At 58.8% G+C, this 27,260-nt stretch overlaps 1 protein-coding gene across 1 annotated transcript; it reads right to left on the bottom strand.

The window, feature by feature from the left end:
- Nucleotides 1-182: 182 nt before the first annotated feature.
- Nucleotides 183-26,963, bottom strand: DUSP8 (dual specificity phosphatase 8). Its single transcript, XM_055814169.1, has 6 exons — nucleotides 26,926-26,963; nucleotides 26,632-26,795; nucleotides 10,004-10,170; nucleotides 7,625-7,784; nucleotides 7,307-7,430; nucleotides 183-6,919 (listed from the first exon to the last, which is right to left on the bottom strand). The coding sequence occupies exons 1-6, from the start codon at nucleotides 26,961-26,963 to the stop codon at nucleotides 5,809-5,811; spliced, it is 1,764 nt and encodes a 587-aa protein (XP_055670144.1). The 3' UTR covers nucleotides 183-5,808.
- Between the last annotated feature and the right edge of the window lie 297 nt (nucleotides 26,964-27,260).

The raw sequence follows: 27,260 nt of genomic DNA, 5'->3' as shown, positions 1-27,260 counted from the left end.
GATCCTATACATAGACATGGGTCTGGCTGTGCATCTAGATCGGGCTGTGCATCCAGCTTCCCGCTGGCTCTGGCCCCCACTGATGCAGCCGAAGATCCATCACCCTCACTAAGCCCCCAGTGAGGACCCTCCAGCCCCACCCTGAGAAGGTCTGACCCTCAAAAAGCAAGGCTGACACCAGCTGTTAAAACACCTATTTGGGTATTTATTACAACACGTTGTTCCAAAATACAAAAGAAAGGAAAAGAAAGTAGAGGGTAGAAAAGCACTGCTGTTTACAGCCTCCAGTAATAAATAAATAAAGACGAGGCAGGGGCAGGGTGTCTACCCGGGTCTGACAGCAGCACTGGCCAAATGGGCAGCAAGGAAGGGAACGCAGTGGGGCTGGTGGCCACAGCCTCTCTTCCCTGCTTGGGAGTCCCCAGATACACCAGGGTAGGTGCAGACCCCCTCCCCGTGTTGTGCTTGCTGAGGAAGGGCCTGATCCTGCAGGGACGGGAGCAGGAGCTGCGGAGGCTCAGCTCCAGCATGGTTGGGACCTGCCTGGTCCCTCCTCGTCCATGGCTGCCCCAAAGGCAGGTGAGGTAGGAAGGGTGATGCTGGACCAGGAACCTGACGGGGGTCTGCCAGGGTCCCCTGAGAGAGGGGTGAGACCTGAGCTCTCCGCTCTCTGGTGTGGTCTCAGAGCAACCTCAGAAATGAGTTCAGCACAGCATGATGAGAAGGACCCCAACCCATGGCAAAGCAAAGTCATGACAGAGACAAGAGACCATGCCCAGGCCACTTGCAGAAGGGTGGTGTTAAACCCCGCAAATTAAAATGACTCTTCATGGGGCTGGTGCAGTGCAGAGTGTCGTACTGCAGCGCAGGTGAGGTTCCTCTTCCCTTCCCCTAACGTCTCCTCCTCCACCTTACAGTCATCTGGAAACCTTCAGGTTGTACAAGGAGCCCAGGTGACAGGTGTGAAAAAGCAGCAACGGACTCTGTCCGCTTACGACACCCCAATTTATAGGTGTTGGATAAAGGCCGTATCCAGCCCCATGTTGAGAGCCATTCCCAGCGCCTTCCTGAATCCCTCCAGTACCGGAGGCCGCTCACCTCTCTCCTTGCTGCTCTGACACCGAGGTTGCTCTAACGCTGGCCACGTGCCTTCCCCGGGCCATGCTGTCCCCGGGCAGGGGCAGCGCGCCGGCTCGACGAGCACGCTGAAGCCACGGAAGCGCAGGGCATGGGCCACCATGGGGTGCCAGGGCTCCGGCTCGGCCGGGCGGGGAGAGCTTTGCAAACCAGCTGCCGCGGCAGAGCGAGCCCCTGTGGGTGAAGATGCAGCCTGTAGGCGCAGCCAGCAGAAGGTGAGAGCACCACAGCCTGGAGGGAGCAGACTCCGTGGGCTGGATGCCTGGCCAACGCTCCTTAAAGCTGTTACAAAAGCTTTGAGCTTTTGCCGGCTAATCCTCCGTTCTTGGTGCCAGTGGGTTCCTGCCTCTCACAAACATGAGCGAGCGCCTGTATGGGGGAGAGGAGCCGCAGGAAGGGAAGGGAAGAGTTAAGAGGGCAGATCTGCCCCGGGTTTGGGGGTCTTTATACCCTTGTGAAGCAGCACCCTCCAGCTCCTCTGAGGGGTTTGCCTCCTGGGGCTTGGGACAGGCAGGAGCCGTGCCAAGCGCAGCCCCAGCCGGGCTGCGGGAGCAGAGAGAAGGTGTGATGGGGCCTTGCATTTATTCACAACAGAGAAACAAAGAGCAACATACAAAGAGTAAGAAGCAAAAAAGTACAGAATCATAACCATAATAATCATAATAATAATCATAAATACTCAAATCTATCATTCATAGATTGCAATGACAACACTGATAGCTTATTATCATTAGTATTAAGGATGGGAGGGGGAAGGGGACGGCAGGAGGGGGTCCTGGGGGACATCATCTCCTAAGGGGCAAATGTTGCGGGATGGACATCCAAAGAAACAGGCAGACAAAGAGAAGGGCCAGGGAGGCAGCAGGGGCCGGGGGTGCTGCTGCTGAGGCTGGGACGAGCCTGCTCCAACCCAAGCCTCTGGTCAGTGTTGCCGACCTGCCCGCTGCCCCCCGCCGGCTTCGCTCAGGGCCCCGGGGGGCGGCTGGGAAGGAGGTGGCCAGGGGACTCAGCCCGGAGGACAGGCAGGGGCTGGAGGGAAGGGTGCAACGTCCCTTCTAGCCTGAAGGAAAGCTGTGGTTTGCTCTGTCCTTTGTGTGGTGGAAAGCTCAGCCATTGCTCCTGCCGAGACCGTCAGGCACCCAACAGCTTTGTTGGGCGCCCCCTTGAAAGGAGCAACCTTTCCTCTCCTCTGCTCACACTTCTGCCACTGTGCATCCCTACAAACACATGCACCCTCACCAGACTGGCATGGAAAGATGATTTTTGGTTCCAGAGAGGCTTTGTGTTGGGTTGTCTGGCTGTGAGAGCCAGTAAAAAGACTTGGCTGACAGATGATGGGGAGGGCTACCAGCCTGCACAGCCATCCTCGTGATAACTCACAGCTCTGATTCATGGACAAAGTGGTCTATTAGACAGAGTCTGACTAAAAAAAAGTCATTTAATTGCCAGCCACTCAGTGATCCTGGCGGCTTTGGGTCAGCACCAGCAGGAGACACTCGGGCAGGGCTGCTCCATCAAGGTGTATTTCCTGGGTATAGCCTTAGAATATTGCACATCAGAGGGTTTGAGTGCACGTGCCCAGCTTAAGGGGGAAGGATGAATGCAAAGTACACCAAAATAAGGCTGCGGTGGTGGGCCATGAATGTCTCTTGGCAGTTGTGATCTACTGATCTTAAAATCAGCTTCTCTTTGCTCTGGTTTCAGAGGAAAGAGGTGTCCATAGTGCCTAAAGCCTCAAACATGGCCAAGGAGCATCCAGGCGATGGCAGAGTGAAGACGACAAAGAGCAAACCACAGATCTGCCTCTTTGCAGACCTTCAGCCTCATTCACAACACATGCCCTCTCCTTCCCGACTTACCCAGCTGCTTTTTTGCGCTTGTAATGCACCATGTCAGCTAACGGGATGAGTGACAGGAGAGCTTACTAGTGCCTCGTCTCATCTCCCCATCTGGCTGTGCCGACGTGTTCTCCTCTCTTTACTAAACCCCTCGGGAAGTCACCTAGCCCCCTCTCCACCACCCAAAGCTACACCTAACCAGCTCCTGCCAGCAACTGGCCCTACCTGTGCTCAGCGGATCCATGCTGGTGCCAGCCCTGGAGGACTACGGGATGGGCAGGAACAGAGTGATATGGCGCAAGGGTCAGCAGGCGATGACCCTGCCATGCCTGGGAGATGCCACCACTGAGGGCAGCAAGAGGGGAAGGGGGACCAGCAGCGCCGCTCGGGCAGGAGGCAGGCGACGCTAACCCTGGGCTCCAAGGGCTTACTGAAGGGCAGATGAAGCCTTTTTCCCTCTGTCCTTGGATTTGACATCAGTGCCCACTGAGGAGACCGTGCTGCAAGCGCAGCTCCTGAGCAGCTGCCTGGCTCACGGAGGGGACCCAAATGCTTACTGGAACCCAAACAGGGAGCGCAGAAAACAGCGCCGTGTTCTTCCAATGCCAGGAGGGAGAAACGTTCAGGTTGGCAACACTGAGCTGGTCTGAGGCAGTTGCTGGAGGCAATGATGGGTGGCGGCGGGCTTTGGAGGGATGATAAGGTCTCCGACCCTCTCACCCTCATCAAAAGCGATGTGGGGAGAGAGACAGGTGGCCCCTGGCTCTCCAGCCACCCCCATCTCTCCCTGTCTCAGGGAACCAGGCAGGAGCACATGGGTGTCCCCAGCATCTCACCAAATGGCCCCATGGAAATGCAGAAAAACTAAAGCCAGCCTGAAGAGAGCAGGGAGCCTCCGGAGAGACCTGCCTCGCCTGCGGACACAGAAGTGGTTGGGGAAGCAGCCAGCTGAAGCGAGCAGCCCCTCCTCGCACAATTGCAGCTCCTCACGCCTCTGCTTTGTGTTCAGTTTTAAACCTGAGATCATTTGGTTTTGTCACATGTAGTTTGATTTAAAGATAGAAACGAACGACAAGAGGAGGAACAGGGGAAAGGGAAAGAAACCATGTGGACCCAGAAAAAGAAAAAAGCAACACTCCAAGGATGACACGGGACACAGACATGCACAAACAGAGACCCCTGAGGTATTAGCTTTGCAAACTAGTGCCAGATGAGGGAGAAAGCAAAGACAGCCGCAGGGAGAGATGTGCTTTGCCGTGGAGGCAGTTCCATGCCTACAGCTCCAGAAAGCAGCTCCTCAGCAAGCCTGACATTGGGGCTGGGGGCAAGAGCTTGGCTCCCCATTGGGATGGGGGGAAGCAGCCTCTGAAAATAAGTCTGTTGTGCCCCTCCACGTGCTTGCAGAGCTTTGAGTCCAGCTGGCTTGTCACCTGCTGGAAGGAGGGGAGCCGGCCCGGAGGGGAACAGGGCCAGAGGAATCCCAGCACCCGCAAGCACAGTCCCCGTGAGTTTCTCGAATGCAAAGCGAAGGATGGGGGAAACCTGAAAACCCACTGCCCCAAAGGGAAAACGGTGCCCATAGCTCCCAAGCACGGCAGCTGAGGCGAGGTGGAGCCAAGGGGCTGGGGCAGGCAGGCAAGGCACCCCCCAACAAGAAACCCCAACTATCGCCACCTCCCCTCCTCCGCTGCCTGCCCCCTCCCCGCGCAGCTGAAGGTGGCAGCCGGCACCCTTCCCTCCGCTTTGGGTGACTCCCTCCTCGCCCTCTCCAGCGAGGATGGGCAGCCCAGGGAGGAGAGGGGGGCACGGCTGTGGTGGGGTGACAGCCAGGATGGGGACAATGGCTGGGATGGGACGATGGCTGGGATGGGGGTGATGGCTGGGATGGGGATGAGGGGAAGCAAACATAGATCAAGGGGTGAAGAAGAGGCAGCAGCTTCCAGAAGAGTTTTCTGGCTCAGTTTGTGTTGTAAGAAGGTTTACGGTTTGCTTGTTCGCTTGTTCGTTTCTAGAAAAAGTGCCCAGAAGAGTCTCCTGTCCCCTTGTCGGTGTGCCCGGAGAGAAGGGGAGGAAAATCTTTGTTGTCGACAGGAGCTATAGAAGGAGCCACAGGCCTCAGATATTGCTTAGAAACTCGTATTTCAGATTTAAATACCATACACAGTAAAAATAGAGCTGAAAGTACCGCCCCACATTGTCTGCAAATCATTGCCAGAATGAACAGCTTCAATAAATTAAAAACAAAACAAAAAAATTGAAATATTATTTACGTCTCAATAAAAATCGCAGTAAAACCATTTACCTTTTCCTTTGTGTGTGTGTTTTCGTTTTTTTTTTTCTTTATATTATATATAATATATATTTATATATGTATAGGGCTGCTCCAGTGCAGCATTTTTAGGATACTTAGCCAGAGAAACACGGGGAGCATGCTTAGTGCACCAGGGTGCCGGGAAGGGGCAGCCGTGGTCCCCCCCACAGGCGCTGCGCCCCATCCCTGCAGCCCAAATCACGACCCCTGCCCCTTCCCACTCAAATTTTAAGCCCAAGTTTCAAGCATGGGTCTCCGAGGGCTGGGACCCCCTGCGGATGTGGGGGGAGGACCGGGGTGGGTGCAAGAGGGACACTAAGCATCCGCCGTTATGTTTCCCGACTCTGGAAAGACTCGATCCGCCTTCGCTTTAGTTTCAACGCGTGCGCTCCCGAAAATGCACACGCGGATATAAATACTCCCCCCACAACCCCGATGCCCCCCTCCCCTCCCCTCTTCCCTCAGCTTAAATATCCCCCCGCCCCGTCCCTGTCCCCGCTCGCCAGGTGCCCCGGGTGGGTGTCAGGACACCTCGATGATCTCCATGCTGCCCGAAAAGCTGGACTGTTTGCTGATTTTCCCCAGCTCTTCCCGGGCCCTGCCCTCGGACATGGTCTCCTCGAACTCCATCTGGCAGCTCCTCCGCTTGAACTGCTTCTCGGCGCCAGCCTCCTCGTGCCAGCTGTGCCGCCCATCCCGCGGCTCGGCTCGCGCCTTGTCCCTCAGTCTGATCTCGCAGCCGCCCGCCACCCCGCCGCAGCCGAACGGCGGTGGGTACGGCCCGGCGCCGGCAAACAGGCCCCCGCCGCTGCCGCTGGTGCCGCCGGAGTCCACGCCGAAGTACCAGCCGGCCTCGCCGCAGGGCGTGCCGGGGGACTCCAGGTGCACCCCACTCCACGCGGCGGTGGTGGTGGTGGTGGCGGCGGTGGCGGTACCGGGAGTGGCGGCTGGCTGGCCGAGTCGCGGCGGCAGCCCGTCCTCAGCACCGGGGCTCTTGCGTGAGGCGCAGGACCCGCCGATGTTGAGGCTGAGCCCGTGGGCCGGCGAGCCCGCCGGGTGCCGGTGCTTCCGCCGCTGCCTCACCTTGGCCTCCAGCAGGAGGTCGGGGCCGCTCGGCCGGTCAGGGCTGTCCGCCCCTGGGGAGAAGGAGCCGAGGCCGCCGGGGCCTGAGGGGCTGTCCAGCTTGCAGAGTTTTGGGGTGTCCCCAGGGCCGGGGGGTCCAGGGGGTTCCTGCCGCAGGTTGGGGGAGTAGGCAGACTTGATGTCCAGGGAGAAGGAGCGTTTCAGGCGGTTGGTGTCCTGGATGCGCTCGGAGGAGAGGTGCAAGCCGTTGAGCCCCTGCTGCAGGGTGGTGGGCGACAGGACCTTCGGGGTCCCACCCTGCCGCTCAGGGTCACCGTTGGGGGACGCCGAGCCAGCGCCTCTTGGCACCTCCTCGGCCTTCTCTGAGGTAGGTGGTGGGGGATGCCGGCTGCCCTCAGCTGCCTCTGCGGGGTCCTGCTGGGCATCCCCCTCGCCCCGGTCGCCCTTGGACTTCAGGGCCTTGAGGAGCTTCAGGCTCCTCTCGTACTCCAGGAGCTGGCCCAGGAAGTTGAAGTTGGGCGAGATGGACGGGCGACGGTCCTTAACGAACCTGCCGAGAGGCACAGACAGCCCCGGTTGGTGCTCAGCCCTTCAGCAGCGCACCCCTACTCTCTCAGCCTCTTTGGGGAGAAGAGGCGTCATCCAGGACCTCCTGACCAGACCCTCCAAAAGAAAGTGGTCTTGGGGAACCACAGGGCCTTGCGATGCCTCAGGGGTAGAGCTGGGACTGCCTCCCCCTTCCATTTTACTGCTTCCAACCATTCCTCATTTCATGCACTTTATCAAGGGAGGTACGGTTTGGTTCTGCCAGGACTCAGCCAAGACAAGACAGAGCTGCCAGGAGCTCCCACCCTCTCCTTCTGGGCTCAGCCTGCTTTCCTTCCGTGGCATGAAGCATCCCAGCATAACCCCTCCCTGCCCTCTGGGGAAAACTCACCTGTAAGCATCATCTGATGACATACCCATGGTCTTCATGATGTAGGCGATGGCGATGGTGGCCGACCGGGAGATCCCAGCCAAGCAGTGCACGATCACCTGGCAGCTGGACACCTTGGCCTTGTCTGGAGCACGGCAGAGGAAACAGAGGAGAGCATCGATGCGGTCAGCGGTGGCGAGCAAAATGCCTGCAGCCTCCCTCCCCAACCCTCAACCCCTTTGTGCGAAAGGACCAGGGCTCCTGGGAGCAAGATCATCGAGGGCAGAAGAGTTCAGGTTTTGAAGGCTGAGAACTGGGGGGTCCGCAACAAAAGCTCACCAATGAATTCGATGGACTTGTCCAGCCAGGGAAGCAGCTTCTCACAGTAGTTGTCATTGACAGGAATGCGCATGAAGTGACTATCACAGATGAAGTCTGGCTTGGGACAGGAGTTGCTGGCGTTGAGGACATAGCTTATCCCATTCTGCGTCATCAAGTCCTGGTGGGAAAAAAGTGATCGAATGATCAACTGCGTTCAGCCAGCACCGAGTGCTGAAGATCAGCCTCGTCGTGCACTCCCTGCCTTTTCCCTGCCCAGTATTTTCTCTGTGGGTCTCCCACTGCTGCCTTGGCCTCATTGATGGCAGTACAGCAAAGACTATCTGAGAAGGTTGTGTCCATTTAGATGACACAGATTTGAACCTCATCAGATCTTTACCTTGGTCCAAGTAAGACTGGAGACACCCGGAAGGGGGTCCCAGCGACCCAGGAACCCCAGTATGAGAGTCACAGGAAAATACAAGAAAGCAAATCAGCAAAAACTCTGGCTGAAAGCTTTGGAAGTATCAGCTGAGGGAGAGAGGAGGCATCGCATCAACAAAGTGCAATGGGTCATGGGATGCACCCTATGTTAACCAGTGCCAACCCACGTCTTCGCTCCCAGACCCCACAGACACATCGGGAGTTCTCACAGACTTGTTAGTTGTTCACGGTTCTTCACCGTGACATCAGCTCTTGTGCTGGGACACAGGCAGGTGGCGAGGGGATCCCCCTCTTCCCTCCTCCTGACACTGGAGTGAACCTGGGCTGGTTTTCTGTGACTTTTCTGCTTTGGCCACCCAATGGCCATGATCACTGCCCATATTTCTGACTCAATAAAACGCAATGGCACGAGGGAGACCTTGGGTAAGTAGGGTCAGACAAAAAACTGCAATGAGGGGGTGAGCTTTGACCCGTCCCTCAGGGATGTACTGGGCGTGTACTGCTGCATCCACACTGACCTCCATTCTTCCCTCCCAGGGCTGTGGCCAGCTTCACCTGCTACATGCGATGCTGACACCAAATGCATGGCTCATCTGACCCCTGCCTCTTTCCCCGTCCCATCAGGTTGACTGTCACCTGTGCGGCTGGGGGAAGGTTGCTTATGAAAAATGGAGGAACATCTGTGCCGGCTGCTGGGTCTCAGTGCCTGGTCTACTGCATTCCAGGGAAGACCCAGAATTAAACAGGAGGAGAAAAAAAGGAGATAAAAGAGTCCTTCCACAGGTCAGAGTGCATGGAGCTGCCATGTGGGATCCCTCCTTCGGAAGGGGCTGAAGAAGGGAAGCATCACCCATGCACAGCTCCAGCCCTTGACCCTGCTCTGCTGCCTGTGAATAAGGCATCTTCTGGCCACATCATAGGGATGGCAGAAAACACAGCTCCCAAAGATGAACAAAACCCTCTGAGGAGGTGGGGAGGGAAGGAAACCATCAAACCCCTGCCTGACACTGGCTCCTCGGGAGCCCGCACCGGGGTTTCGGCCCTGGCTCTCCAGCGGCCAGCTCCTGCCCGCCCCAGCAGGCTCTGCAGAGCCCGGCCTCGCTCCGTGGAGCCAGCCCAGCTCCCGGGCTCACATTCTTGGCATTTTTCTCTTTCATTTCCTTCTACTCCCCGTATATAATTTCTCTCTCCCTCCTTTCTGTCTCCAACCCCCCCCTCCGGCATCGTGGTCCCTTTCCCCCCTCGCGAGGACGCCCGGCTGGCTCCCTCCTGCCCGCAGTAGGCAGGCGCCCAGCGGCAGTTCAGCTGCAATTTCTCTTTCTGTCTTCTCCCCGTTATTTTTTCTTTCAGCAAAATTCCTTCCCTGGCGTGACATCACAGCACAGCCCTCCCAGCACCTTTAAAAGGGCACTGTCCCTCTTTTTGCCTCTCCCCACAGCAAAACTTGGCTCATTTGGGGGCCTCCTGGGCAAGCCCCTGCCCCTGGCCAGCGCTGCCCACCCCACGCTGCCACGGCTGAACACGCCGGCTTGCTCCCGCTCCCTCTGGCTCCCAAGGGGATGGGAAGCTCGCTGAGATCCGTGTTATCTGGCAGCCTTGCTAGCGAGGTGGGGGGGTGCAAAGCTGGCTCCTGTCCCACATCTCCCTCCAGCTGCGGTAACGCCCGCTCCAAGCCCAGGTGTTTTCCCAGCCATGCTCCTCCTGCCCCTGACTTTGCTACAGGCACTCGGGAAGACCACCCCAAAGCTCATCAATATAAAGGAGTCACCCTGCGACCACCCTCCCTGGTTCCGCCAGGCTCTGCCTACGCACCCCCCTGCCCTCAGCCTCCTGGTAGGGTCAGACCAACCGCGCGTGGTCCTCCCACCGGGCGGCAGTCCTTACTGCCCTCACTCTTCTGCATGGGTGGGGTCCCGGATGGGACAGGGCAGACGTGTCCCCTCGGCAGGGCCGTACCTTGTTTAGGACGTCTTTTTGGGAGCCCAGGTAGAGATGCGGCAGGATGCGCGTGGGACCGACGTTGGCCACAGGCAAGCATGGCTGGGAGATGCTCATCGGCAGGATGGCAGCTGGCTTCCCCTCGCAGAGGCCTGGGAAGCAGGACGAGAAGGTGGCAAAGCCTCCTGCAGAGAAAATGGGGTCATTGAGCTCACAGCAGCGAGGCCGAGGCCATCAGTACCTGGCGCCCCAAGGCCTGGGCTGGGGGCAAAGTGGTGATAGCCCTGCAACACTGAGAACGGAGCCCTGAGGAGCAAAAAGCCACCAGCCATTGCTAACCAGTAAAGATGTGTTGTGATGACCGTGCCACACACACAGAGAAAGGCATGCAGACCCAGCTCTGATTTTTATTGCTGCAGCTGGATGTTAACACGCGTGAGGCATCCCGCACCCCCTCGTGCTCTTTGCAACTTCATTCAGACAAACGACGGGAAGAGAAAGTCCTTTCCTTGGCTGCCTACTGCTCTGGGGACAACCAGGCCTGCTTTTCGATAGCAACACCCGCCAGGGCAGGGTGACGACAAGCAAGGTGCAAAAGCTCCCTGGGCTGGGGAGGTCAGCCCAAACCTTGCCGCAACAGCTATGCTTAGACATTGCGGTTTCTGAGTGATGCCCCCTCTGCCCAGCACTGCTGAGCCCATGATTTCCACCACATCGGGCTGGACCAGCACAGCGGTACCTGCAGGCCATTGCAGTTTTTCACGCTCTGACCTTACCGAATGTGACAGCAAGCAGTGCCCAATTTACTGCATCGAGCTGCTGGGCAGTCATACCCAGCCTGAGCATCTCGAAGCCCAATAATGAGAGAAAACCCCCAGCTGGGGCCACAGTAGGTGGCATCTGACAGCCAAAGCTATTGCCATGGTGTCTGGCACAGCCTAAACGTGAAGGAGTCCAGTCTCTAGCTCAAGCAGAGAGAGCACTGACTACTGACTTGAGCAGGGCAGCAAGCATTGCCCTGCCTGCACGGTGGGCAGCTCGGGGGGCTGGAAAACCCCCAGTGCTGTCGCACGTCCTGCATGGTTGCATGAGGCCACCAGTGATCCTGATGTGCTCTCGCTCACTGATTCTGTTGTCCAGGGTAGAGCTGGCTCTGGCTAGCGGTGGCCCAACCTCACTCCCCTCCAGCTGAGGACAGCTGGGTAGCAGCTTGGCGCAATGGAGAGGACCTTGGGTCAGATCAGCCCAACACGTCCTCCTGCAAGTTTTCCCAGTCATGTGAATGAGCAGATGCAGCTTGACATCACCCAAAGGGCAGAGAAGATTCTGGGGCTTGACCACCTTTGACTGTCAGAGGGACCAGGATGCCTCCATGAGATCCTTCTGAAAATCCAAGTCTCTGGACTCAGTCAGCATCATGGGAATCCCTGACCCATCTCCACAGCTAAATAAGATCTTTTAATAAGCCTTCGGTAATGATCTTTCCATTCAGTCTCTCTCCTCTTCAAAAGTGGGGCAACCTTGGCACATCCTCAGTTTACCTTCTCCAGCACCTTGCCAGCATTCCTGCTGGACTTATGGAGCACCCTCCCGGCTGCTGGTGTGGCACCCAAGCTCTGGCGGGGTATGACCGGTGCCGCAGACAACCCACCTCCCATATCTGGGAGGCGAAGCTGATGGAGAAGCCAGAACAGCACACAAAATCATGCTTGCACCACCCGGGAACATCCAAGGTCCTCCATCACCCTCCACCTCAGCAGCTCCTGGGGTCAGCTTCCACTGGCCCAAGAGGAAGGTATCCTCCAACCAACCTCTTTCCTCCCCTCTCGCCTTTTCCTGGCTGGCAGCTAACACAGCTCCCAGCTTCAAAACCTGGCCAAGCCACCAGGGGTAGAGTTAAAGCACCTTATCTTCTCCAGCACTTCCTTTTCTCTGGCTCCCTCTGAAATGACATCACCTCTCAACTGGGACATTAAGTCAGAGTGAAAGCAGGAGGCCCAGGAGGCCCAGCACAGGTGTAGCACGGCTCCAGTTACTGCTCATCCCTGCGCTGTGTCCCCATTGCCAAGGAGTGTAAATCACCGGCCAGAGCCCTGCACGGACACACACGACCTCCCCGCTTCACCCCAAGCTTCAGCACATGCCACCGGTGCCTGGGGGATGCTGGAGCAGGAGGCAGAAGCTGCCGTACATGGCACTGAGTGCGGCGCAGATTTGACCCCTGTACTCATGCAAGACAACACGGGGATTTTTCCAAAGGCACCCAGCACATTTTTGGGGAGCAGAGTGCAGGCAAGCGCAGCCCCAGGGATCGATGCCTGCTCCGGTCCCCAGGCCCCCAGCCTCCTGCGCTCACTCACACCCGGCGGCGGCTCCGCGTGCAGCTTCCATCGCTCTTTGAAGGCCGGGAGCGTGGGGTGATCTCACAGCTCAAGCAGGTCGGGGCATGCCGCTCTCTCCCCCTTGCCCGCCCCCGCTCGCCAGGCAGCAGCTCCTCTGCCAGCCCGGCCTGGGGAAGTCCGGGCAGGGGAGGCTGCAAAGCCGGCGGGGGTGTTTGCGGAGAGGGGCAGCAGCACCCTCGGCTGCGGTGCCTGCCCCGGCACGCTGCCAGCAACTGCAGGATGCCGGCACCTGAGATGATGCCTATAGCTCCCCACTCTTGTCCCAAGCACAGCCTCAACCCTGTGACTGGGAGCCCGGGCATGCTCCCATCCTGCCTGTCCTCGTTTCCCCCATGCCTGCAGCTGCTGAGGGCAGCCCGGGCTCGGGGGAAACCCTAGAGATGGGGCCGAGTACCCGATGCCATCCCAACCTCGAAGCAACGCTCACCCCACCCCGCACCGGCTGCTCTAGCATGCCTTTCATTTTTAGAAAGCAAAGCAGCTCTTCAAAACAATCCCAAAGGCAGTGAATGTCCCTGGCTGGGCTCCAACCGATACCTCGGCTTTCCCCCTCTTCCATTCCCCGGGCCACGGCTCTCAGCTTTTGCTGGGAGAGAGCAGCAGAGCCCCACAGGGTGAGGAGCCAGGGCAGCAATGGGTCTTTCTATCCTCTTTTATTCTCAGCGCCGGTGCTGGGAGCACCGTGTCTCTTGGCACATGGGGAATTAAGCTGAGGAAGGATCTGTACCTGAACGTGGAGCGGGTGCTTGGGGATCTCTGGTTTCCTTGTGATGCTCCCCTTGAGCCTGGCGAGGGCTTGCTGGGGAGGAGCTGGTCCCTGCAGGCACAGCCCAATGCTCTGCTCACATCTCCAGCATTCCTGAGGGCTCTCAAAACCATTCCTTGGAAAACCCAGTGCCTTCCTGTCTCCCACAGGCAGAGGTGGGCCCAGGAGGGGAGGGGGGCTGTTTGGGCACAGGGAACCAGGCCAGAAGTGGGGACACCTTCACTGCTCCTGCTGAAGACGGAGGAAGAAGGAGCCAAGAACCAGCAACATGCAGGGCTCCGGGAGGGCTGGGAGGTGAAAATCACCCCCCACCTTTGGGGGGTTCATTCAGCAATGCCCCCAGAGACACAAACCCCCTTATCAGTGTCCAGCTTAAGGCAGGGCTGAAAAGGATCACAGCTTTTGGGAGGGAGAGGAGTGCTGCCAGCACCCCAGAGGAAAGAGGGAAACCGAGGCACGGGGTGTTGCAGCAACTTAGTGCCAGAAAAGTGCAACAACTGAAGCCTCATTTCTTCTCCCATCCCAGGCCTCACTCACGGGGTGCTGACTCCCCTTCTGCCTCCTGCTGTGCCCTGCAGAGACCCCTCTGGGTCAGCCCCCAAGCCCTGCTCTGCATGGCCCTGGTGGCTAACAGAGGAGGGGGGAAAAAAAACCCACAACTCTTCCCCATCCCCATCTTTGCCAGGCCCTCCCCTCTGCATATTTTCCAGCTGAACATCTATGACAACGTCCCAGAGAAACTGGATTTGCTGGGAGAACAGACACCACAGAGGGAAGGTGGCCAGCCGGGAAATCCTTCCCGAGCCCCATCCATCAGCCCAGAGGGAGAGGCCAGTAGCATCTTCGAAAAAGCTCCTGTAAGAGCAGCATTGCTGCAGCTGCTGGGGAGCCCTGCACCTTTCCCCCCTGAGCAGCAAACTGCAGGGTGAGGAGCCCCTCCGACACTCTCTCTTCGCAGCAGCAGCTGTGTGAGACCCTGAGATGGCTACAACCGAAACAAAAAGCCCCAGTGCTGGCGCGGGGCTGATGGGCATGGAAGGAGATCAGAAGGTGGAAGGAGAATGGTGCTGGACTGCTAAGCTGGGACCCTGCTGCACGTGGGACACTGGCAACTTCTCAGGCATCACCCATCACCCTGCAAGCTGCCCTGGTCCCCTCTCTGCCAAGGCAGGGCAGCAGTAGTGGTGCAGGGAAGGTGACACAGAAGGGGACAAAGTCCTGGCTAGGGACAGGGATGTGGTATGGCATCATTTTCCTCCTGATGGTAAGCCCCAGCTTTGGGGATTTACAATTCCCTGAGTGCACAGGATCTTAGGGGAGATGGTGCTGGCGACAAAAGGGAGACGCGGGGCACCTTAAGCAAGGCTAGCCCAGCTCCCTGCTGATCCCTGCGATCCTCCCTGCACCAAGGCCGTCTTCCTAGGCTGGAGGCATAAAGTGGAGACAGAGGAACAACCGGGCTTCAACACCCTCTCATGTCTTGCTCCGACGGCTGCAGGCTGCCCATTCGTCTCCATCCCCGTGGACTCACCTCCTTCAGGCTCCCTTGGAACAACCCCACAGCTCTGGCCTCAGGTGCTGTGCCCCGCCAACTGCAAGAAGCTGCACACTTGCAAGAAGCAAGAAGATCCCCAGGGCACCTGCCTCACCCCAAAACCACTCTTCAGGAAAGCCCCATGCCTCCTGAACACTCCCAGCCCCACGAGTCCCGTAAATGCCCTCCCAGAGGCACACAGCAGCAGGGACATGCCCCGTTTGCCAGCCTCCCACGTGTGTAGAGGAGCACATCCAACCCAAAGCCCCGCAGCAGGCAACAGTGAAAAAGAGGTGACATGTCACCCCACTGTGCCATCAGCCCTGAGGAGGAGGGCCACAGGCAGAGCTGCGAACCCTCCCTGGGACAGCAGCTGCTGCACCCCACGTCCTCACACCAGCAGCTGGCAGGAGACCTGCCGAGGGTATTAAAGAGGCGGTTTATAGCCCACCCTCATTGCTCCCATAATGAGTGTTAAAGAGCAGCAGCCCGAGCTGCTCTGAGACCTGTTCCCCATGCGGGTGTTGGAGCTTTTGCAGCAGCCCATGGTCCTGCTGGTGGGTTTCACGCCTGGGCTCATGCTGGAGACCCTCTGCCCCCCTAAAGCTCCTGGCAGCCAAGGGGGCTGAGAGAGGTTGTGCTCTGCCCAGCTCTCATTAAAATGCCTGTGGTGGCTGACAGCCGCTGCCAGGGCGGCACGTGGCGAGGGGCAGCGGGGCATGCAAGCAAGCACGCGCCTCGGCTGCTGCTGGAGCAGCCACTGCACCGGCACGGCTCCCCCGCTGCTGTGCCGGCTCGGTGGCCGGGATGCCTGGATGCCCTCTCCTCATCACCTCAGTCCCCTGGGGATACGCTGCTCCCAGTGCCCCGACACATCCGTCCCCAAGTGTTAAACCACCTTGCTGAACTAAGGCATGCCAAGAGACGACAGGAGCCGGGGGGGGGGGGGGGGGGGGCGGCGGGAGGCAGCCACGACGACACCTGCAAAACCCCAGCCCTTGCCTGCATCGGGCTCAGCCTTGGCAGGGCAGTGAGCCTGAGCATTCAGCCGAGCATCTCTGCAGCAGGTTGAATTGAAGGAAGGAAAGCAGAGGGGCCAAGCACACTGCACGTCGGCCCTCAGAACCGCGGGGAAAATCCCTCTTTGCAAAACGCTGTCTCCCTGGCTCTCTGCTGGGTGGGAGCCTGTCGGGGCCGGCAGCAAAGCCGGGCAGCATGATGAAACACCGCTTACTGCCACCCTTACTCACTGCGCTCCGGGAAGCTCCGGAGCTTTGTCAGCACTTCCCACTGCCTGGGATGTTTCTGGGATTTCCCCTTGCCTCCATCCTGGCTGTTCCCCTCCGGTGCTGCAGCCCCCGCTGCGTGTGCCCAGCCCCGCCGGGCTGGCGGTGCCCCGTGCAGGCAGCTGCCTGCTCTGCCCACCTGCCCGGTGCCAGCCGTGCTCCACCGCCCGGCCAACTCACCCTCTCCTGGGTGATGCTCTATACTTCCACCCGTCTCGATGCATCGGAGAGAGATGTCTGGTGCTCTCCTAGTCCCCTGCCCAGCCTCTGTGCCTTCACCCTCCCTTCACTTGGTACTAAATTTCATCACCCCACTGCTGGCTCCTTTCCCCGCCCCCCCCCCCAGCAGCAGGGATGAGAAAACTGATGAATCAGCCCTATTATGGATTCATGTGAACTCCCCATTTCCCCTATGGTCACCCCGAAGAGCCTGTGCCCATCTGCTGCTACATTGCCTCGCTGCCACCCAAGCTGTGCCAGCTCCCCGGCCTCACAGGACCTCTCCCAGACCCCTCTCCCATTCTCCCAAGTGAGCAGAAAACATCCTTAAAAAAAAAGGAAAAGCGGCAGAAAGGAAGCCCTCCACCCACACAACCACGGACACACACTCCCCGAGCTGCTGGGCTTGATTTTCCTCTGGTGACTGTGCCTGCTTTGGACCAGCCTTACTGGTTCTAAGTAAAGAAAAATGTGTCATTTCCAGGAGCGACTTATTACTAATGACACCATCACTGGGTTATGTGCTTCATGCCACAAAAACCTGTCAAGCACTTTTAGCAGGCTCCCATTTTTAAGTGGTGATGGAGGGGAAGTTTCTTGATTCAACCATTCGGTAATCTAGGTCATTCCAGGCTCGGTGTATTTTTAAGCTGCTCCAGTTAATACCCCCTTCCTCTGCGTGCCCTTCACCCCGGCACCGGGAGCTGGAAACACCGCAATCCCCCGTTCTGAAAGACCCTCCCGAAGATGGGCAGGCGGCACCGCGCTGCTGGAGCGAGATGGCTCCTGCGGGTGGCGGCGGGGGGCTGCGGGCGATCGTGCGCCCCTCACCCCCGGCCCCGCGGCCGCCCCCGGTCCGAGCCGCGATGGTGCCGGCAGGGCCCGCCGCGGCTCCCGCAGCCTTCCTCCTCCTCCTCCTCCTCCTCCTCTTCTGCTCCGGCCGCGCCCTTGCCGAGCCTGCCTGGGTGGAGAGGGGTTCAGGGGACCCCGGAGCGGTTCCCCCCACCCTCAGCCAGGCAGCCCCTCACCTGCCTGGAGGAGCTGCCCCTTCCCTGCTGCTGCCTGCGGGACCGGGCTAGCCGCCTCCGCAAGCGCTTCCGCACGCTGCCCGCGGCTGGGAACCGGCGAGCGCTCGCCCCCCGCACGCTCGCCCCGCGCCCCCCGCACGCTCGCCCGCTGCCTGCGCCCTTTGTACGCGCAGCCACCGCGCTGCGGTCCCCGCCGGGCGCTCGGCAGGAGCCATCCCCGACCCCCGGGCACAGCTCCCCCTTCCCCCGCCGCCCCCCTCGGAAGGAAAGGAGCCGGCCGGCTGACAAACCTCTCATGTCCCTGCTCTCCTTCATCCTCCGCACCCTTATTTTCAGCTTCATCTGCCCCTCGCGCATGTCTGGCCAAAACTGGTCCTCGGCGGGAGCGACCACCACATCCAGGGGCATCCAGGCAGCCGGGCTGCGCTCGGCGGCGCCGCTCGCCTCAGCAGAACACCAGCTGGCCGGCACGACCGCGCTAACAAGCCCCCCCCCCCAAAGCCCCTCTGCGGCACAGCACCGCCAGCCCCCGGCCCCAGCCCTCAGGCTGAAAAAATAAAAAGCACCAAAAAGTCAAAAAGCTGGAAACCGAGCGGGGCGGGGGGTCCCGGCGCAGCCCCCTTGCCCCGGCCGCCCTGCGCCTCGCCCGCCGCCGCGCAGTGAGCTCCGCCGGGCGCGCAGCGCTGCCGGGCCCGCCGCGCTCCCATAGCTAACGGGTCAGGCATGCGGCCGCATTCCTTACTCAGCGCACAGACACGCAGCGCCCGGCCTGACGCAGCCCTCGCTCCCCGCTTAAAGGCGCAACCACGGTTTTCTCGCCCGCCCCGAGCCCCCCCCCCCCCCCCGCCCCCGCAGCCCCCGGTCGAGAGGGATGGCTGGATTTGGCCCCGCGGAGCTAACGTGGGGACGGGGACTTAGAGGGAGGCAGCTAACCCACACCTCTTTTAGCACCAGTCAGGGTGGTGGGTGATCAAACCCCCAAGAAGGAGGGGGGATGCAGTCCCGCTCTCCATCCCTGCTGCCCCCCGGCCGGTGACCGGCATCCCCCAGCTGTGCCCCATGCCCACCACCACTCCTGGCCGTACCGATGTGCATCCCCTGGGGTACGTTTAACTCTGATCCCCAGCCCCGGGAAGAGCAATGCCACAATCTCAGGTTCCCCAAGGAGGAAACTGAGGCACAAAAGATTAAATAACTTCTCCAGGGCTCTCTGCTGCAGGGCAGAGCTCGGGACCAGGGTCCCTACCCATCAGCTCATCTTTCCTCTTGATGCCTCCAAGGAGAGCATCACCCAGGAGGGATGCTCATGCTGGAGTCATTTCAAACAGCTGGAGGCAGACAGCCCCCAACAGCTGGCAGGGAATGGGGCTGGCACTGGGCTGCTCACGCCTGTGTGTGGCCACATCAGATGGAGGTATGTGCCCAGTCCCAGTGCCACAGGGCTGTGCTCTGGAGGAGATGCACCCTCCACCAAAGCCTTCTCAGTGCAGAAGTCCAGCAAGACAAGACATGTAGGAATGGGCTTTCCCAGTCCTGCTGGGGTCTATCCATCAGCAGTGGCTTCTGAAGCAGGTGGGGGCCTTTCTCCTTTGCATTTGTCCTGGGGGAGAGAATTACTTGTGTCCCCCTTTCCTACCCGTGGGGACTCCTTAATACGTCTCCACCACGTTTATTGGTCTAAGCCCAAGCCTCCAGAAAATCATTCAGGATTATAGCAAGCAGAGGAGCGAGGCGGGGAAGGGGTGGGGGGTGGGGGGGATGTATTGTGCCTTTGAAAATCTGAAGCTTTACAGGCTGAAAAACCCCAGGCTGAGCCATATGTGAGTGACTTCAGTGTTTTTCCTTTGAATGACATCACATGAGATGAGGTCATTGGCATTAACTAAGTGCTCTCCCCCCCACCCCACCCCCCCACCCCGAGCGGAGCCAGCCTCCTAATGAGCCTTGTTGTTGTAACAAATATGGTTTGATTATTATCAGATGTGGGTCAGAGGTTGGATAAAATTCAAAGCGTGCTCCAACTAGGCTGGAAGAGAGAGGAGCAGCCTTCCCCCAAGAGCTGTGCTTGGGAAGTGGCTCTCACAGCAGCTCTGCAGGGGGGGCTGTGGTTCCCTACATTTGCCACCTCTGTCCCTGTGAGGGAGGGCGCGTGAAGTTGGTGGCCAGTGCCAATGGCTCCCAGCGTGGAGATGCCTCCATCTCCTACCGCTGCTGCACCAGCAGTGCTCTACCCATGCTCTACCCAGGCGATTCAGCTGCAACCTGCTCCGTTGGCTGTGGTGGGGGCTCTGCTGGCGTGGAAACCATCGGTGGGTTGTGCAGGGGCAGCAGCTGGCTGCTCTGTGCCAGCCAAGGGGGAGGCTGCAGGAAGCACGTGGTGAATTAGGGGGTGCAATCATCAACCTGCCCCCGACCCAGCAGTACAGAAGCATGCATTTGCCTTCCCTCGCTGCATTGTGGTTGCCTGACTCCCTTAGGTCTGCAAGACCCTGCAGCACAAGTTATTTTGGTACTGACAGGCTCCTTCAGGATGTGTTTGGACTGAGTTTTCAGTTTAGGGCTGCTGGCAGCCCCAGCTGGGGAGCTGGGCATGACACCACCAAGCAGCCCTTGATGCAGGAGGCTCACCGGTATCTCACATCCCTCTGCCCCTCAGTAAAAGACAAGCGAGCACAGGTAGTCAGCAACCCCTTCCTCAACCCGCATGAGGTCCAGCCCACGGAGATGCCATCTGCAGCCACCACTTCCCAGGCAGAATCCTCCCCCCCCACTCCCTCCCCCACCTTCTCTGCTCCTTTGCCAGGACCAGGGTAAGGTTTGGGAGCTGGCACCGGCGTAGGGGAAAGCTGTCAAGTAGAGAGAAAAAAGGCAACACCCATAGTGCAGCAATACATGCCGTGTCATCAGCTGCTGCCCCTTGGCCCCTGCCCACAGGTGCTCCTCCCGGCCGGGCTGTCACCCATGCTGCCCTCCAGCCCCTATTTAGCAGACAGAGATGCATCACCTGGGGAGAGATGCCCAGCCTGGCCTTGCTTTCATTGCCACAGCACCCGCTGGCAAAAAAGCATTGCTGCAAGGGGTCTGACAGACTCACGAAACCCGCCTGCAGAAGCAGCAGCAGAACGAGCCCCTGTTCAGCACCTACGTGCCCATCATGACAGTACCTATAGCCTGGCAAGAGCACAGCGACGCAGTGGCCAGCAGTTCCTCTCTCTCCACTCAGTGCCGGGACCTTATATGCCAGCGCTGACCTCCTGCACGCGTGCGGTGCAGGCCCAGGGAAAGGGGCAGGCAGGTTTCTCAAAAGGAAGGAAACCATAACTGGGCAGCGGCTCCTGCCCATCGGGATCTCTCTGACTGGGGAAGCTGCCTTCCGTCGGCTTTCCAGAAATGAGAAATGAAATGACATGATGGTTTTGTAAGTCTTGGCAACCAGAGGGCTGCTCTTCCCTAAGTCCCTTCTCCTCCATCCCTCTCTGCCTTTGGCCCTTTTGCTCGCCTTTTCTGGGTCTGACAGCTAAAAACGCAGCCAGAGGGGGAGGGGAAGCTCCTCGGGGTAATTATAGAATCGGGAAAACAAGTTGTCTGACGACAGCGTTGCTAAACAGGGAGGTTTAGAGCATAGGTCTGGAATACAATCAGCTCGCACATACGTGACCTGGCTTAACCCCTCCCAGGGATGCAGCCGCTGGTCCAGCCAGGGCCAAAACGCTCCCAGGCATCTCCCAGTCGTGGTGGAGGGTGGGAAGGGGGCACCTCACCCCAACACCACACCTCGGCTGTGGAGACTGGGAGTGCTCCCTAGAACCACGCTGGGCTGGGTGGCTAGGGTTGGATGCCAGCACCCGCTGGATGCGGGCTGGAAGGGTGAGAAAACACGGTCCTGCCCTGGCCAAAGCGGTCCTGGGCGGCTTTGCTGCAGGAAGGAAACTCCTCCGGTGCCATGGGACCCAGGGGTGTCCTGTGCAAGAGGGAAGGAGGTTCGGTGAGTTACCTAAACCTCCAGGGCTGTCAAAATCAGAAACCATGGTGTTACCATTTGGTTCTCTACAAAAAGCACCTCTCCTCCTAGGCGGGGCAATAGTGCCCTACCTCCAGCGCTCTGGACAGGTAGAGCAAAGCATCGCCACAGGTCATCCCGCTGCGCCCACCACCTACGGCCTCAGAAAAGCTGAGCATAACCCCCTCCACAGCACTTCTTACCCTTCTTCTGCTCCTGAGCACAACCAGGATCCCCATCCACATTATTTGCAAAGCTGGTTCTTCCAAACTCCCATATGTGGGAGAAGCATGAGAGAGCCACGCGAGCACTCCTCCCCACCTCACCCCACCCCTGCACCCTCTTTACTCATACCCGCACTCCCTGCCAGCCAGGGATCTCCTTTTGGTTCCTCATGGTACGCTATGGGATGGAGATGTCCACGGGTGGGCAGAGGTGCTTGTGGGACACTCAGAGACAGTCATTAGACTTTAGGAGAAAAACTTGTGGGTACATCTGATGGATTCACGCTAATAAGTCCCCAAGTGCTCTTGCAGTCTGAGGGTGCCTGAACTAGCCCTAACCTGACCTACACGTGCATCTTCAGGCCCATGTATCGAGCAGAGGCTCTGCTGGAGTCGGCGGACAAAGTCCACCAGTTAGTGCATCCCACACGTGCTGTATGCCCGGGAGACACGCTCACACACCAAAGCCGTCAGATGAAATCGCAACGCTGTCCCAGAGCGGGCGGTGAGGAAGGTGACCATCAAATAACCAGCTGCAGTGGAGTCCTGCTGGCCCACTCCTGCCAGCTTCTGACTGATGACCAAAGCCTGGGTGTTCGGGGTATTTTCTTTCTTAAGTTTTAAATTATTTTTTCCTTACATTGGGTTTGTAAAGACACCTCAGTCCTGGTTCTGGATCCTGCTAAGCTTTTAGCTTCAGCACCAGCCATGACAAGCTTTGCAGATTGTTTTGTATTTCTGCTGCCTTTTGGATACACATGCCGACTCCAGCCCCTGCAACTGGCTAAAAGCAAGTTCCCTCTGCTCTGCCCTGCCTATGTGCTGCTTTTGCACCTGCCTAGCTCGCCTTCTTTCATTCATCTTCTCTTTTCCTCTAAAACAGCCCCAGCTCAACATTTTTTCAAGCGGTGCAGGCAGCAACGGAGGTGTGATGCTGGCATGTGGCATCTCACCAACATGACATGTAAAAGCATCATGGTATTTTCAGCCAAGGATGAGCAAAGTCACATTCAGCTGCCCTGAAGTTTAACCTCCTTTTAGGACTGCCCTATGCAAAAAAACCCACCCCCTCCAACAACCAACAATAAAACAAAACAAAAAAAAAAAAAACTTTTTCTTTTTTTATTAAAATTATCTGTTCCTGAGTCCTTGTTTCCCAAATAATTCCAGCCAGTGCTGAACCCACTCACGGCCGGGCAGCCCAAGTCAGCTCCCGCAATGGAAACCCCCTTTCTTTTCTCACTACATTTTGGCCACTCTGAAGTCACCTGCCTTTGGTAGATTCCCCTGAAATCCCCCAAATCTCAGCCCCCTCCAGATCACCGCCACCACGCAATCACAGCTCTCGCTGGCCGTGCTGGTGGCTGCGGCGCTGCCGGGCTGGAGAGGACCTAGGTGATGGCCAGCGCTGCCAAGGCCAGCCTGCTCACCGAGGAGGAGGATGGCGAGTGGAAGGCTGGGAGGGATTTCTCGCTGATGATATTGTTACATTCTTTCCGAATCCTGGGAGTAAACAGACGCTCCAAATTTAGAAAGAACAGGACTGGAAAATTTAAACATTCCTTGAAGAATTGGTACAAAAGGCGGGGGGGGGAGTGGGGGGTGTGGGGGGGCTGAAGATGATCTCACACTCACTCCCGAGCCAGATGAAAAGCTCATGACTCCAGCTCAGAAGGCGAGGGGCCTGTTTCAGGTCGGAGCGTGATATCGCACTGATAAAGCTCCCCGGGTAAGCGCACGAGACCACAACGAGAAGAGCCTCCGCTGTGCGAGGGGGTCCCACCTTTGGCAGTCGGGTGGGGGGAACCACCCTGCTGACCACCCCGCCAGCCCGGGTCCACCTCCAGCCGGCAGCCAGCTTTGGGCACAGGACCACCTGGCTCAAGGACCAGGAGCAGGGGCAGGATGGGTGCCTGAGCATCATCTGGCCGAGCATCCCAAGCCCTCAGCTGTCGCTTCTAGCCACTGAATGGGAGCAAAGGGACATCTCCCCACTCCTGTGCCATAGCTGGACAAACAGAGAGGAGCTGGTGAAGCTCAGCACCCAGCAGCTCAGCACCGTGCTACGGCCCTGGCCAGGCTCCAATACAAGAGCTGGCACACCCGCGGGAGCCATCAGGGAGTGATGGAGCCAGACCGCTGCTGCTGCTTCATAAACAGATAATGGCTGTTAATAAAAACCAAGTGGGAGTTTGCACAGGGATAAAAGAAGGTGGGGGGGGGGGGGGGGGGAGGGGGAGCAAAGTGGGGGGGAAAAAAGAAAAGCAAAGAAAAAAAAGCAAAAAAAAAAGCAAAAAATAAAGCAAAAAAGCGAGCGTTTGTGCTGAAGTAAACAAAGGTTAAAGAACAGTCAGGCTCCTGCAGGAATAGCAGAGCTGGGCTGGGAGGGAGGGAGGGGGCATTACGTAATGCAGGAAAAATGTTGGCTCCATTCAGTTTTCCACCACTTCATGTGATGTCAGGAAAACCATATAAATCAACAGTCTTTCTGCTCCCACGGATGGAGGGCAGCAAGCAGCACTATTTATACTTACACAATTAAAAAAAAAAAAAAAAAAAAGGAAAAAAGAAGAGAAGCTGAATATTTCCAAGACTGGGAATAATTGACTCAGATTCCTCCTTCCCAGCCCGCTGGAATTGCTACTTCTGGACTGTTAACCCCTTGACGGGTCCCTGCTGCCACTCCTGCCACTCCCAGCTCCCCCGTCCTTGCCCATCAGCTGCTTCAAGGGTCTGAGGGACGATGGGCTGGAGGTGACCAAGAACGGCCAAGCACCCAAGCGTGGCGTTTGCACGAGGTGGTGACACCGAGGCAAGGGTGCGTGTCACACCTGCAGGGGCTCAGGAGAGCTGGGGAGCATCGAGAGGGCTGCCCTAGGGTGCCCACACCGGATTGGGGACCCACAGGACGGGGTTCCCTGGGGTGCTGGCATCCATTTAGGGACAGGCTGAGATTGCAGGACAGGACCCTTGAGATTTCAGCAGCCCTTGCCAGCCCGACTGCCCCCTGGGGTCACAAGCCACCTCTGGGAAGGACCCAGGCACCTCTCCTGGGACACAGGATGGGCTGGGGGTGGGACAAGGTGCCTGAGCCTGGAGCAGACAGATCGAGGGGTTAAATCCCACCAGGGCGAGGGGTCAGGATCAGGCCCAGGCACACATCCTGCCCCCAGACCTCCCAAGCACTGCGGAGCTGCCTCTCAAACCAGGGGGGCTGCTGCCCAGCTGCAGGCAGGAGGGAGTGCTGCCCTGCCGCCCCGCGTGCCCCAGCCGCCCCCGATGCTCCGCAGCTGCTTCCAGTCACGATTTCCATGCAGAACGCCGCCGCCATGACCCAGTGTTCCACATTTTGGTTCCCGTTTTTTCTACCCGCTGGTGGCCCATCTTCCACATCAGCTTTGCCTGTGCCTACCACCGCCACGCTGCTGCACAGGGGTCTGGGCTCCCGCAGCCCAGGGGGATGGAAATGTCTGCCCTGAAGACGGAGGATGCATGTGCCCCCCATGGGGTGCAGGTTTGCTCGTGGGGGGCTCAGCTGATGGCCCAGGGGGGTGGCAAGCTGCCGGTGTCACCCAGCATGGGGCACGCCATGCATGCGGCTGGGGTGCACCGGCGGTCCCCCCAAGCCTCCCCTCACTTTCCCAGGGAGGACGCGGCTCCGGGGCTTTCAGGACCACCTCATTCAGCCCCATCCCTGCTTCAGGAGGACTCAGGGGTGGGGGTCTGCAGCCAGCATATAGCACTGCCCCTCACTCAGCCCTGGGGGAGCGGCGTTGGGTTGGGGATGCCAGGGTCACACTGCGAAGGCTGTTTTCCTGATCCATCCTGGTGACTATGCAGGTTCCTGCCCAGACGTGACCAAAGCCACCTACTCCTCCTCCTGCACCATGTGCCAAGCCTGTTTACACCACGCCGACCTTGGAGCCACAGGCACAGCTGCCGGGGTGGGCCAGGGGCTGCTGTGGAAGCCCATAGCAGCATCCTCCAGCACTGGGCCTCAGCAGAGCTGCTGCAACTCAGGCCACGTTAATTAGCTTTATTGTGATTTCGTTTAGTCTCTGCTTGCCTTCGAAACCCTTGAACCGGGGGGTTTATTCCCGCTATTTCTCTGCTCTGTTCTCCCCCAACACGAAGCAGCTCTAACTCAAAGCAGCTCCCTGAATGCCACTTGCTGTGCCACCCTGCCCCATCACAACCACACCTTCCCAGGGTCTGTCATGCTGCTGGATTTGCAGGGGCAGCTGCCCTCCATCGCTGTGACACTCTGGGGACACAGAGGTCGGTACCCTCTGCCTCAGCCCCAAAGCTGCACCCTGTTGCCCACAGGATGAGGGACAGGCCTGGGGAGCCGAGGATCCCCATCTCCGTGCTTCTGGTGCTGTCGAGGAGCCTGGATGAGTTCAGCAGGACCAAGGGGCTGGGGGGGGGGGGGGGGGGGGGGGGGGGCGGGGGGGCAGCGCCTGCCCACGCCTCCGTGGGCAGAAAGCTTGGAGGTGGGCAGCCAGCCAGGCAGACACCCGGCTGTCCTGGCCACGGGGAATTAAAGGCAGCTTTAACTCTCCCTTCAGCAGCTCGTGACTCTTTCTCCTCCTTTCTGCTGGGCTGGAGAGTTTCATTCATCAGTCTCGCCTGCCTCCCATTTTGCTCTGTAAGAGGGCTGTAATTAGGGCCAGCGCGTGCCTCCTCCTGCCTCTGTGCTAGTGCCTGGGGAGCATCATCTCCAGCAGACCCTGACTCACCCAGTGATGACCCTCTGCCCCTCTTCCCCTTCCCAGCACATCCACGTATCTCCTCTCCTGCCCTCCCTTTAACAGCAGTGAGAGCTCCCGAACCGGGTCTGGCCCTTGGCACGTTCACCGGGGATGAAGCAGCGCGGGGATGTGAGAACGAAGGGCAGCTTTCGGATGGCTGGATCCATGCCACCATGATCCCTCCACAACCTCCTCTCTCATTCACCCTGGTGCTGGATGCAGCGGTGGAGAGCTGGACAGCACAAGGAATGAATGCACAGGGAGGACCCAGCAATGCCAGCATGGCTTGAGCCTCCTCGGCATGCGTGTGAGGCTGCCCTCTGCCACCACGGCCACCGGTGGCCAGGAAATGCAGATGGACATGTGTGGCCATGGCTCCGTAACTTCAGACTAAGGGGTAAGAGTGCCAGGTGAAGTGGTAACCCAGGGCTCCTACCTGTGAGGATGGAGACACTGTGGAAACAGCTATCCAGCTTGCCCAGGAGGATGGAGAGGAAGCTGTCAGCAGCCAAGCCGGTCACATCCCGCGTGCTCTGGTCATAGACCACCACGTCCTGGTGCTCCTCTGCCTCCACCTGCAGCAGAACAGCAAAAACTGGGTGTCAGAGAAATAGGCTGAGCACTGAGGAGAATGCTGCCCCGCACCACCATGGGAAGCAAAGCTGAATTTACCGGTCACACAGCAGGAGACCCCAGCTCCACAGCATCCGCACCAGCTGGCTTCACTCACCAAATGGAGGGTCCAGCCAGGCTGGGACTCCGCTCCATGGCTACAGGCAAGCGTGTCAGCACAGATGCTGCAGGAGCAGCCCCACCAACCATGAGCGCTTCTGAGCATCCTGCCCCAGACAGCATCACCCTCTGCTTGCCATTACTTAACCGCATCCCAGAAGTCGCCCTGACTTCATTCACCATCTCCTCCCCACCAAACCTTTGCCCTCAGATACTCCTCTGCAGCCTGGCTGGTGCCAGGGGATTTGGGGGTGGTTCTGCAGGCAGGGGTGCTCCCAGCACAGCCCTTGTGCTGCGGCTGGAGCGAGCGGGGCTGGAGCAACAGCTCTGCAG

This window comes from Falco peregrinus, chromosome 9, assembly GCF_023634155.1.
Source record: "Falco peregrinus isolate bFalPer1 chromosome 9, bFalPer1.pri, whole genome shotgun sequence".
In the NCBI taxonomy this organism is placed as follows: domain Eukaryota; kingdom Metazoa; phylum Chordata; class Aves; order Falconiformes; family Falconidae; genus Falco; species Falco peregrinus.
The sequence above is the reverse complement of the archived record's forward strand: the minus strand, read 5'-3'. Positions and strand labels throughout refer to the sequence as shown.